Here is a 13154-nt window from a genome sequence, read left to right on the forward strand (position 1 = left end):
CAACCAAAATTTTACAGACAATCAAAATTTTACAAAGAAAATGAGGTATTAGCACAAAAACCAAAACAATAGAGTGAAATTTAAAAGATAATGTGCGTATGAGATAGAAAGTTATCACAACAAAATGGTTGTTCAAATATCATTTCTCTTTATAATATTTTTTGTTTCCTGCCATTCGGATGTTTTTGGTTGAGCTCAACGAGATGAAATTATGAGATATTCGTACAGATGTGAGTGTTAGGCAGTTAATTACAAAAAATTGAGAAAAGGCTAAGTGAGAACTAACATAGTTATATAGAAGGGAGATGATTGTGTTAATTAAAAGATCTCTATAGTAACGTTTTGCGGCATTTTCTATTTAGAACTCAAGCCGTCAAATAAATGGTACAGAAGTCCTTTGACAAGTAAGAAGTCTACATCGTTTTCTTTCACTTTCGTCCATTTCCATGACTTTCTCATTTTTTATAGTAATTCCTAAAATTGCACGTTTACCATATGTCACACGTTTAGAGGAGAAAAATAATAGAAGAGAGAACATACATACAATAAAATATTTACCTATTACCGATTTGACACTTACGTTTTTCCTTGGAGACAACGTCAAAGGAACTAACGCTAATAATCAACAAAACAATACAAATAGTATTTCAAATATTTGTCCTCCCATAAATTCCCCCCCTCCCCCCCTAAACTTTGTACCTTAAAATAACAATATGTATCTGTATCAGGAGCACAACATATTTGAAGATAAATATGAATGGGGGGAGACAAATAATTTGGGACAATGAAAAAACTCAAATTTACAGGTCTGCCTCTTTCACTAGCCTAAAATCTTAAAACAAGGCAATGAAGCAAGAGGCTGATCCGATCCAATTGTATTTCAATGAAATAACGATCAAATCATCGCGCAGAAGCTCTGGAATCTCTCTCTCCCCCTTTAGTGGTTGGGCCGATGATGGTTGCGTTAGATGCAGAAGGGTCATGACCACTGCAGCACTAACAGTCAGACTTGTTCAGTCACCAATCCAAACTAACAAAGGAAAAACTTAAATATGTCGGTCAGTGATATGATGCCTTCAACTCGCTTGCTGCCAGCTTCAACAATAACAAGCCGCCGGACACCTGAGTCCAAGTCAAGAGGGCATAAAATTTTAAGCACTGCGGTCGTTGAAATAAACTGAACTGGATATCCAAGAAGAAAGAAAGAAAAAAAAACTGGTGCTAAACCGAATCAACAAAAAGTGACACTTATGGGTTCGACAATTTTAGTCAATTTTGCTTAGGTTTTAAGATTTAGGAGAGAAGAGCTGTTTCAGAAAATAGCAAACAACACTCTAGCGTGGAGCAAGAATCTACAAAGTGTATGCCTATTTACTTCGTGATAACATTTTCTATTTTCATTTGAAGCTGTGTTAACTTCACTAGCTAACAAGGAGATGATAGAGTCTTAAGTGAAAATTTGTGTGCATATTTTAGAAACAATGGAAATGCCAAAAGAATTGTTTTAATTATTTCGAGAGATGCATCATCTCTAGCTAACATTTCATCTACTCTCCATTACAATAGTTCACTTCAAGAGTCTCACATCTTCTTGTTAGCAAGTTAAAATGAACATGTTTTAAAAATTGTTTTCGCATATTAATGGGGCCTAAAAACTCAAGATAAGATAAGACATTGCTTTCACTACATTTGAAGATAAATGAATAATCATGGTTACTGGTTGCTGAAAATGATGAAATGAATAATAACAAAATCTAACCAAGAATAAATTGACAGCCTAACACAATTGATAATCAACCAAAGAAAACATAAAGCCACTTCCATTTAAAAAAAAAGAGGGAAAATAAAACCTGGGTTTGCCAAGCGTTCCATCACTTTATGCAAAGAATCAGTTCGCAAACACATCTGACATCTTTGACTTCTCGACTCATTAGGATTAAAAGCATCCTGGCTCAACTGCAATGCCTGTACAGACAAAACAAGAGAGGGATTAAATCACAATATTAAAAACTCAGGATACACTACATTTATTTTTTCAAACAGTATCACCATTAACATCCACGAAATTCTAAAAAAAATGAATTACTGGAATAGATCCTGACCTTTGCTCTGGATTATTATTATCTTTTTTAAAATGAACAATTGTAGGTAATCTGTTTAAATTATTAACAGCAACCACCGAAAACAGCAACAAAGCTTTCACAACCCACCATCAGAAACGTGACAATCTTAAAAGAAACTCAACAGTAGGAAAGCTTTCAGAAGGCATGTCATTTTTAGCAAAAAATGGGTGGTTCCACTACAAATTAGAGTAAATAGCAAAACAGTCTATTTTCCCCATTTAAAAGAAGTAACGATGTACTCATTTCATGGTGCAGACGGTAAGATGCTCAACTAGGTATTCCATTGATTCCATTGATAATGTCAAATCCCAGCCGTTAAAGACAGTGTTACTCATCCTGTCCAACATCTAGTATAACTTCAGCTAAAAACATACACCAAAGGCGTGGGCTGCTAGAAGTTAGGACTTATCAAGCTGGACTCATCAAGCATACACTTTAAATGATCATATATTTTAAACAAATGAATTGCTAAAACTCATTACATCTGTTCTTTCTCAACAATCAAACAATAAGTTGCTTCTCCTTTCTTCCTCAACATATCAACTCAATCTAACCACCAAATTGCTACAAGAAGGCTAATATAATTGACCTGGATTATTGCCTATTTTTAGTTCCTCGGTCTAACTCTAAGGCAACTGGGGCTCATTGAATGCACAAATGTGCACTTTTAATAATATTCATAGGATAAGCACATCACTTAATATAAAAAGATTTTAGTAGGGAGCACATTAAGGAAGTTAACTTTTCATTGATACAACGCATTCCCTCTGAGCTCAATTATAAGTACATATAACTCATCACAAACAGATTAAGAAAAAAGGTTAACCTCGTTTAGTTTTCTCAATGTAAGAAAAAAATTGTATTTCTTGACCTGAACTACCCTTTCTTTTCATTTAATTTTGTATGGAAACTTGTGTCATTGAAGAATATTGAGAATAATATAATTAAATAGGGTGAAGTTAGTTAGATTATGCTTATATTTTGGTCCACCAAATATTACTAATTTTTTTGTGTATTCAAGTCTAGGGTAGTACACATTAAATCATGGGTGTATGTTAACCTACAATATAAAAAGGAATAGTATCCACCTCTGATCAATAAAACATTGTTTAAAAAAAGGAATCTAATTCCATATAAATTTCAAGGTCTCTTAAACATTAGATAATCATGCAAAAGAAATGAATGATCAAATATCATGAGATATGGGATAGAAACGTTTCAAGAAGAAAGGACATTACATAACGTCAATAGGGAAGGAGAACACTAAATTTAAGCATCATAGTTCTAGATAATCCTACCCTTTATAAAGCTGAGTAATTTTTCCTCTCAAAAGAAATGCCAAGTAATTTTATTTTTTTTATCAAAGAAAAAGAAAATTTAGTAGGGGGCAGAAAAGCAATGATTCAATATATTAATTTTATGGCCGTCCTCAAGTGATCAGTGTCATAGGCTCAGCAAAACTACACAGCGGTAAAAGCTAAACAAACATGTTTCCATTTTAGTTTTTTTTCTATCTTTAATTTAAAAAAAAAAAAAAATTGTCAATGAGGAAAAATGAAAAATAGAAAAATCTAACTTACCTGATGAACTGTCATTTCATCAAGATTAATGTGTGTATAAGCTCTGTCTTTTGCCAAGGCTGTTATATCACTACAAAGCAAGGAAAGGAGAAAAAATTAGAAACTTGATGGCCCACTCTATAGAAAGGAATTGTGAAGAGTGAAGACAATTTAATGTTTCAACCATAGAACTTCCGAGGTATATTGATGACGATAAAAACTACTAACCTCCGACAATATATATCCAGTAAAGAGTCGCTCTCATCAACTATTGGTATTGAACTTACTTGAGCTGCAAAGAAAATGTTGAACTGTTATGTCAGTAAGAAAATGTCGAAATGTTATGTCGGTATATAATCATATAATGTAAGCAAAACATCTATCTACAATTTCAATGTTTAAATTTGAAAATGGATATTTCTCATTTAGTTAACACATTCATCTTTTCTATGCTGTTTAATTTATCACACCCCAAAACAACACTTCTTCTCAAAGTGGGAGTCAACACTCCGCTTCCAGATCCATCAGCCTAATAACTCAAAATAAAATAGAATAATCATTTCTTTATTCTTTCTCTACGCTGATTTTATTTTGTACGCAAAAACAAAAAAGAATCAAACCTTGAACTAATAAATTTAGGGCTGAAGCAAGAGAAGCATTTGGTCTCAATGTTGCTAGAGGCCGGCGATTTGTCTCCCCAATTTTGGGCATCCATGTGCCCACAGGAATTGCACAAATTGGAAGTTGAAGTATGGGCAATGAACTAGAACAACTCCTAAAATACCTGCAAATGCCTGAAAATTCTATCCGGTAACAATCAAGCAGATCTTAACAGCAGAAAAAAGAAAGTTGTAAAAAAAAAAAAAAACACTTACATCTAAGGATCCCTGAAAGTGAAGCAAGATGTAGTAGTTGTGGAAATGAACCATCTGCAGAAGATGAATGGATAATAGGAACAGTTGAAATTCCATTTTGCAGAATCTTTAGAGCAACATCTTTCAAATTATCAGATGGCCCTGCCTGCACAATAAGTAAAATCAACAATCAATCATATGGCCCCTCAGGCATTCCATAATTATGACACTCATTTTAAATAGAAGATGCACATCGACCATATCAAGATAAAAAGAACAGTGATTATTGGGCAAAGCTTCACACATGACCCAAGCAAAAACTTTGTCGAATCCGAATCCAATAAAATAAGTTGAATAATTGCAAAGTTGTGAAAAAGAATGGTACTTTGATTGCAGAATGATAACAGTGAAACACTTAGAGTGTGTTTGGATGGGGGAATGTTTTGAGGGAATGTAATGTTTTGAGGGAATTCAACTACTTTAAGGTGAATTCTATTGTTTGAATTCACCTTAAAGTAGTTGAATTCCCTCAAAACATTACATTCCCTCAAAACATTCCCCCATCCAAACACACTCTTAGATTACTTTATAAATTAATAAAAGATAGGTTTGAAGAGGATTGCAAATGAAACTAATATTTTGAAAATTAGCAATCCAATACTTACATGGATGAAACGTCTTGAAAATAAAGTCCATTTTCCCTCCTTCCAAGCTGATATGGTATGTGTTTCAAGCTCTTCTTCTGTCAGATTGGACCCATGATTCCCAAGCTGAGAAAAGGATAATAGCAAATTTCATAAAACATTAACAAAAATTAAAGACGGGTCATGAATGAATTTTATAATTAGAATTTGCAGTTTATCATTATCTGGAAAATCTTGAAATCGATTCTCAACAACTAATTTCTGGAACCCAGCTCATATTATTTTAGGGAACTTTGTGTGATGCAAAGGTTTGAAATATCAAGGAAAACGAAGCCAAAGAAATCAAGTTCTGTAGTGACTATTTTCAAACAACAACAACAACAACAACAACCAAGCCTTATCCCACTAAGTGGGGTATTTGGTCCAACGGAAATTTATCATATTCAAACAAATTTATCATATTCATAATCAACGGAAAATAACCATAAATGAAATGCTTGTGATGACAAATTGATATTGCCACGTCAAAAAACATGGAGATGTAGAATCAATAGGTCGTTTATTTATTCAATATCAATTGAACAAATGTTTCTGCCTATATTTTTGTAATTTGGTGTATACATTTACTGACATAGCTCGCTCCGGGCAGCAATATGTCATTTTCTTACCTCTGTCATACATCTTGTATCAGTATTCAGTAGTGTATTGCGTTAAAAAACTTGTTTACACGAGCCATGATGACAGGAGCTTTGCGTTAAAAAACTTGCCAACAGAATGAGTCAATAGAAGAATACTTACATACCTCTCTTAAAATTAAAATAAAATCCAAAACGCTCAGAACTCCAACAAACTGCCCCTTGCAGAAATCCCAAAGAGGAGCCATGGGAATTCCCTGTAAATTATCCAATTCAAAAAAATTTGCATAAGAAAGCAACAAACAAGCAACCGATAAACACGCAGAAACAATCCGAATGAGAAAGCTGAAACCTCAAATTTCATAAAGGATTCAAAATGCATATACATCATATCTCGCCTATTTATCAGGATTAAAAGGCAAGGAGTTACATGCAGTAATTAAACATATTTTGAGCAGAGTTATTCAGTATATTAAAAAAGTTTTCTATATGAGGAAATCAAAGATACCTGCTCATGTAGTATGTGAAATGCTTGCTTCACTGGTAGATCAACATCCAAGGTAACAACCTGTGGCCATATGTCACCACATTAGTAAATCATGTGATTCTAGGTAGCGGGTTTGACAAAAGCAAAAGGTACAGTCCTGAATAAAGGGCCAATGGTGGAAGTTCCAAACCTTGCCTGACTCGGGAAGTAATTCATAAGCTGTGCGCATAGACAAGTATGTAGAAATACGTTGGCGTGAGGTCTGTACATCAACATCTGATATTCTTGGCATCACCTCACTCAATGTACCATCTGTCAATCGGACCTGGACGATGAAATTTTATATGCAAATAAACAACTACGCAAATTTAGACATGTGAAAATATAAGGTAGTACAATGCAAATAACACAAGTTTGCGACATTACATTGTAAGTAACCAGGGTTATGATAAATAAGAGAATACTAATGGAAATTAAATTTTGGGTGACTGATTTGGAATAGACGCCTCAATAGGCCTATATATCGTGTGGTATGAAAACTATTCTTTAAAATTTCAGTCCAAACATAGTAAAAAAAATCTGTAAGCCATCACCCAAATATCAGACATGCTTGTAATCATAATTACCAGGTCAAGGTATGAGTAACACTTACCACACGCTGAAAAGTCTCATTGTCAACATCCATGTTGGACCCAGAAACTATGTCCGGAGGTAAAACAGGTACGAAAGGATCAGTAGCCAATAATACAGTGTTAACTATCCCATAATCTCCGGTTATATGGGGGGTGTGCTCATCATGCCGCCATTCTCCATCAACAAAAAACTTGTACTGCATTTTAGAAAACAATATAATAAGTATATAGGCAACTACGAATAAAGTTCAAACATTTTTAATAATAAATATTGCCCTGAATCTTTTAAATCCACTAGTGTGAATCATAAATGAACACTTCAATATCAAACATAAACAGTATATTACTTCTCGATTAACATTCATTATGAAAACAAAACATATTAATTCTTGATTAACATTTATTATGAAAAGAAAACATCTCAGAACAAAATCTTAAAAAAGGTAAAATTCTGAATAGATCGTGAACCCTATCCCTGTAAATAACATCGGTAATCATTCATTTCCCTGTAGCTTCCATGATAACAAGGAACCCGGATTTCTTGTTGTCACTGACTACACGAAATCGTAGGTCAAGAGATCCATGATCGTCTGATCGAGATCGAAAGTCCAGATCTAAAGCAGATTTTGATTTCCTTCAAAAACTAAAACTACCAAGCTTAAGATCGGGACCATCCGATCTCAATCAGATCAGACATCAGGCGGTCACGGATCCCCTGACTGCATGATTGCATGCAGTCAGGCAGTCCAGTTCGACAACCAGACGTTCAGAGATTAAACAAGTCTTGAGTTTATACACTAGCTAATATCATCAACACAGAGCTCATTGCCGTCGCTAGTTGTCTGCCAGAGAAACACTTTGCCACCAAAACACCTTTTAAGGTAAAAAACTATTAAATCCACACACAAATACACATATAATATTCTAAAAAAGAATATGAGACTACTACACAATCATTATCAAGTACCAAGGCAACACTATAAACTAACCTGATGATAGCCAGGGGCCAAGTTATGAATAACTTGAAACACAGTTGGACAACCTTCAACTGGTGACATTTGCAGAAGCTCAGACCACCTTTGAGACAAAATTTAAATTTTTCTTATTAAAAAATGCAAAAAAAAAAAACATAAATCTCCACGAAAACCACCACAATGATAAAACAAAGAAAATTAGAGTTTTTGAACCAAAAAATCAAAACTTTTAGAATTGAAGTGTAATGATTTATTGATAAAAATATATACCTTGTGAAAGAACCACTGAGATAAACAGTTCTTCCCCCATATGGCCACACAAACCGCACTGGAATCAGCACCGTCCCTGCGGCAACAACACCACCCACATCCCTTGCAGAATCCATGCTTGGACTGAACATTCTATTCCAAAATTCAGTGTGATACACTCAAAATTCCCACCAAGAACTAAACTTTATAGCATCCTCTAATCAAGTTCAATTCGCTGAGCAAATGCAGCACCAATTCAATACACTACGAAGCAAAAAATAAAAATTGAAAATTTATCCCAAATCAAAATCCAACAAAAAAAAAAAGTTGAAATTTTGATGCTTTGTTATGATGAAAAATCAAAAATAACAAGTGCACATTGCACAGTAGAAGGGAACGGAATGAAGATTTGAAGCGTGTAGCACAAAATTGCATGCAAGAAAAACCCTAACCCTAAATCGAGAAGAAAGAAAAAAATCTTACCAAATCGATGGTCTTGCGTCGACGAAATTAAGAATTTTGTGGGGAAAAAATAAATAAAAATAGAAACCCTATTGAAACAGAACACAGAACAGAACAGAAGAGGTTGAGAAAATCGAGGATGTTTGTGTGCGTTGTGATAGACGAAACCTTGAAATATTGTATGAACTAATTAATTTAATTTGATTTTTTATTTTGGGTAAAATTTGATTTGATTTGATATATGAAAGAAAAATTACTATAAAAAAAATTAAAAAGGGTCAATGAATTGTGTGAAGTTGCTGCTGATAATCAACCTCATATTGGTAAAGAAATGACAATTTATTTTGATTTAACGAAAAAAGAACAATTTATTTTGTTTTGGCAATGATTGATAATCTTCTATAACAATAAATGAGATACTTTTCATTTGGACGGAGTTATTTATTATTCCAAATTATTTTTTATCTTTCATTAAAGTAGGAGCAACTCAGATAATAATTTAAATTAGATTGAATTGCAGTTTTGGTTTTCTAAAGATTATAATCTTACGATTTTGACCTCCTATAAAAAACAATAACAAATCAGTTCCTAAGTTTGCACTTTTGGTCATCCACATCAATTTTGATCCAATACTTATGTGGTACCCATGTCACTTAAATGAAGTGTCACATCTGACTTTCTATTTTTTTAAAGAACCAAAATCGCAAAATTGTGATATTTAGGAGGCCAAAATTGTAATTAAGCCTAATAAATCAAGTGATGTGGGTGTCGGTAAGCATTTACTTGGTCAAAATTGATTTGGGAGACCAAAAGTGCAAAAGAGGATAAACTTAGGAGGTTGATTTGTTATTGTTTATTATATGAACAAAAATTGCAAGATTGTGATATTTAAGGAACCAAAACTACAGTTAAGTTATTAAATTATTAATTAAATTCCTCTTAAAAAATATTATTAATTAAATCACAACAATATAATTATGAATAATATTAGACATAATTTCAATCTTATTTTCTATAAATATTTGATCATAGTATATGTGAAATTGATGTCTTTTTCTATTTACAACAAACACATTAAAATCATACATCAGGTTTATATTTTTTTTTTACCATAATGGCATCAATAAAATTTAGGATTAAATATGTTTTTGGTCCGTCCGTATAAATATACTAACTTTTTGTTTTAGGCTTCTTAAAATTTTTCTTTGACTTTTGTCCTCCAAAAAAATTCATCGCCACTTTTGGTCCTTAGACTTAAATCAACTTAAGTCCAGATTTCATTTTTTTGAATTTTTCAGAAATGTTTAGATTAATATAAAAATCTCACTAAAAAATTAGAATTTTTTAACAAAACATAAATTAAATATGAATTTCTATATTTTTTTAGTTTAAAATTCATATTTAATTCATGTTTTGTTAAAAAAAAATCTAAATTTTTTGGGGAGGGATTGTCATAATATTCTACAAAATTTGTTCAGAAATATGAAATCTAGACATGAGTTGACTAAAAAGTAGGGACCAAAAGTGATGATGGAAAACTTTTGGGGACTAAAAGTCTAACAAAATTTTAGAAAGACTAAAATGAAAAGTTTATATTTTTGTAGGGATCAAAAACATATTTAACCCTAAAATTTATATTGTATTTTAGTAGAAAATATAATTTATATTGTTGATTCACAATTTTTTTCACGTTTTAATTTGAAAATATAATTATCAAGAAATATTGACTTGGCTGACGAGAGACTGACGCATACTCCACAATGTGGACGATGATTGAACTTTCGATCGATAAGAACCTCTTTATGTTAATGTTTGTTGAACTTTGAGTTCTACCGCGACTCTAACAAGTCTTTGATGTCCAACTCATTTAAATTAATTTTATAATTTTCAATTTGGCAACCAAATATAATTCTTTGTCATCTTTTTTATCAGAGCAACTATAATACATGATGCATTATGTTCAAATTTGTTATATAATAACAACTATAGATGATGACAACTATAGAAAACTTGCATTGGAGTAAGAATGACATGACAAAGGGTGAACTAAAACTTAAGGTACATAAACTATAGACCCAACCTCAAAAAAGAGAAAAAAAATTCAAGCATTGAAATTATTGTTAAAAAATCACAAACATTAAATTTATTATTTTAAATCATTAAATTTAAAAAAAAAATTATAATTTTTTAATAAAACATAAATTAAATATGAATTTTTAACCGTAAAAAATATAAAAATTTATATTAAATTCATATTTTGTTAAAAAATTCTAATTTTTTTTTGGAAGAGATTCTTATAATATTATGAATTTTTCTGCAAAATTTTATTCAAAAATATGAATTATACATATGAGTTTACTTTAAAATAGAGACCAAAAGTGAAGATGGAAAAAAATTTTGGGACTAAAAGTGGAAGGAAAATTTTAAAGGGACTAAAACGAAAAGTTGGTATATTTATAGGAACCAAAAACATATTTAACCCTTATATTTATAGGGACAAAAACATATTTAACCCTTTAATTTTATATATTTACTATTATTTACAATTTGTTTAGGTTAAATCTATTAAAATAATTTTCTTCAAAGTTGTATATTTCAATATTTTTATGTTTTTTAATCAAGTGTTATATTAATATTAATTTTGAATTTTTTGAGAGAATTAATTTTAAATTAAAAGTAATTAAAAAAAAGGACAATCCGGTGCACTAACTCTTGCATTCACATGTGCAGAGTCCGGGAAGGGGTTCCACCATAGTTAAAATTATTAAATATCAACTTTTAACTTATTTTTATTTTTAAACATTAAAAACGTTGTGGTATTTTGGTAAATATCATGAAATTGTTTTTGTTTTTTCTGTTTCACGTTACGGTGGTTCCAAGAGGTTTTCAAACCAACCATAGCTTCAACGAGTTCTTGCCTCTGTGATTCAATTCTCTATGTTTTTTTTAATTTTGATGTTCATTCTTCTTCTCATTTCATATTTCATGTTTTTAATTTAGATCTTTTGTGTTGAAAGAATGTGATTAAAATTTACTCAATCATTCATTCATGATCATAATGATTACTCAACTGAACTTGGGAAGTTTAACAAGGGTTGAAAGTTCTTTAGTTAAGATGCAATAATGCTTAGTGTGGAGTTTGAGGTCTACATTTTGCATACATTTTTCATATGGTAAAAAGAGAGAACTACAAAGAGTATATCTGCTGCAGGAACCCTACTAAGGAGTGAAATACGAGCCATTATGATTAAACAAAGCTATGAAAAAAGTAGATAAAGATAAAGAGTCAATTTGAAGCAAATAGTGATGCATAAATAACAAGTATAACTATTTTGGTGCTTTTGAGTTTGGACAGAGGTAGTAAGAGCTGGAAATGATTCCACAGTGGTTTAGAAACAAAATGACTACAATTTAGAGACCAATACCCAAGAGAATTAGATGACTAGTACTTTCAAAAAAAAAATGGTCTTAGCTTACTGAGTTCGGGAGAACTGTCTGCGATTTCGGTTAAGGGTTTCATCCTAAATTTCAGGTATAAAGTTTAATAAGGGATCTACCCGACCTTATAAAAGTCCTACATGTTTCTTACATTTCAAGATAACCTCTAAATCTGGAAGGGGAAAAAACCTGGAACCTGCATCTCACTCCAACCGTCCCTAAATCTGAGAAGAGTGCTCATGTGCTATCTCAGATAAGTAGAGAAGATTATTCTCACAAAAATGTTTGGTAAGTTGTTGATATTTCTAGCGACTTTCTTAAAAGTTTTATAGTCAAAAACTTACATTCCCAAGTCCAACAAGAGAATAAATTATTGCCCAGAATCTATAATCATGCATGAGCTCTGGATTTTCAAATAAAAATGCAGATACATTTTTAACCGATGATCACTCAATCTATGATGACCCGTTTGATAAAACAAAATAAAGACAAACTGCAACAGTTGTATAACATTCTACAAGTAGATTTGGCATCAAATGCAACTATCACAATTTTTTTTTTGTAGATAAATGGAATGACAATAACCAATTGAAAACTCAGACAACTGAGGGATCCCATGTTTGAACCTGAGTCACGGTATCCAGTCTAACAATTTCAACATTTGCTAGTTGAACTATGACTTGGGAACACACCGATCATATTTTCATACAAGCCATTGATCTTTCAATCATTACAATTTTCTTTACAAATTTAGAGAATTTTACATGAACCAAGAAACTCAGACCTCTACATACCTTCTTCCCACATAGAATGACAACTATGCTAAAACACAACAAATCTTGTTGAAACTGCTGAAACCTTCATATCAAGTTGATTATGGCAAGTATATAACTATAACAGGATTTTTTGTTTTGTTTTTGTTTTTTATGTAACACCAAAATTGAATGAAACCAACTGGAAAAACTTAATGAGACACTGCTATCAACATGTTCATTTTGACCATGTCATAACAATGGTTTGAGGTTCCTTTAATTTTTGGGTAGTATAAAATGATATAGTATTGTAATCAATTTTTGGCTTAGTGATAATGATATAAT

General features: G+C 31.7%; 1 protein-coding gene across 1 annotated transcript; it reads right to left on the reverse strand.

Moving 5' to 3' along the window:
- Nucleotides 1-553: 553 nt before the first annotated feature.
- Nucleotides 554-8927, reverse strand: LOC11422279 (sucrose nonfermenting 4-like protein). Its single transcript, XM_024782448.2, has 14 exons — nucleotides 8641-8927; nucleotides 8179-8421; nucleotides 7924-8011; nucleotides 6955-7131; nucleotides 6493-6627; nucleotides 6324-6383; nucleotides 5983-6072; nucleotides 5202-5306; nucleotides 4558-4702; nucleotides 4303-4476; nucleotides 3911-3974; nucleotides 3704-3773; nucleotides 1851-1965; nucleotides 554-1122 (listed from the first exon to the last, which is right to left on the reverse strand). Exons 2-14 carry the CDS (start codon nucleotides 8307-8309, stop codon nucleotides 1031-1033), a joined length of 1446 nt encoding a protein of 481 aa, XP_024638216.1. The 5' UTR covers nucleotides 8310-8421; nucleotides 8641-8927; the 3' UTR covers nucleotides 554-1030.
- Between the last annotated feature and the right edge of the window lie 4227 nt (nucleotides 8928-13154).

Source organism: Medicago truncatula, chromosome 4 (genome assembly GCF_003473485.1).
Source record: "Medicago truncatula cultivar Jemalong A17 chromosome 4, MtrunA17r5.0-ANR, whole genome shotgun sequence".
Classification (NCBI taxonomy): Eukaryota; Viridiplantae; Streptophyta; class Magnoliopsida; order Fabales; family Fabaceae; genus Medicago; species Medicago truncatula.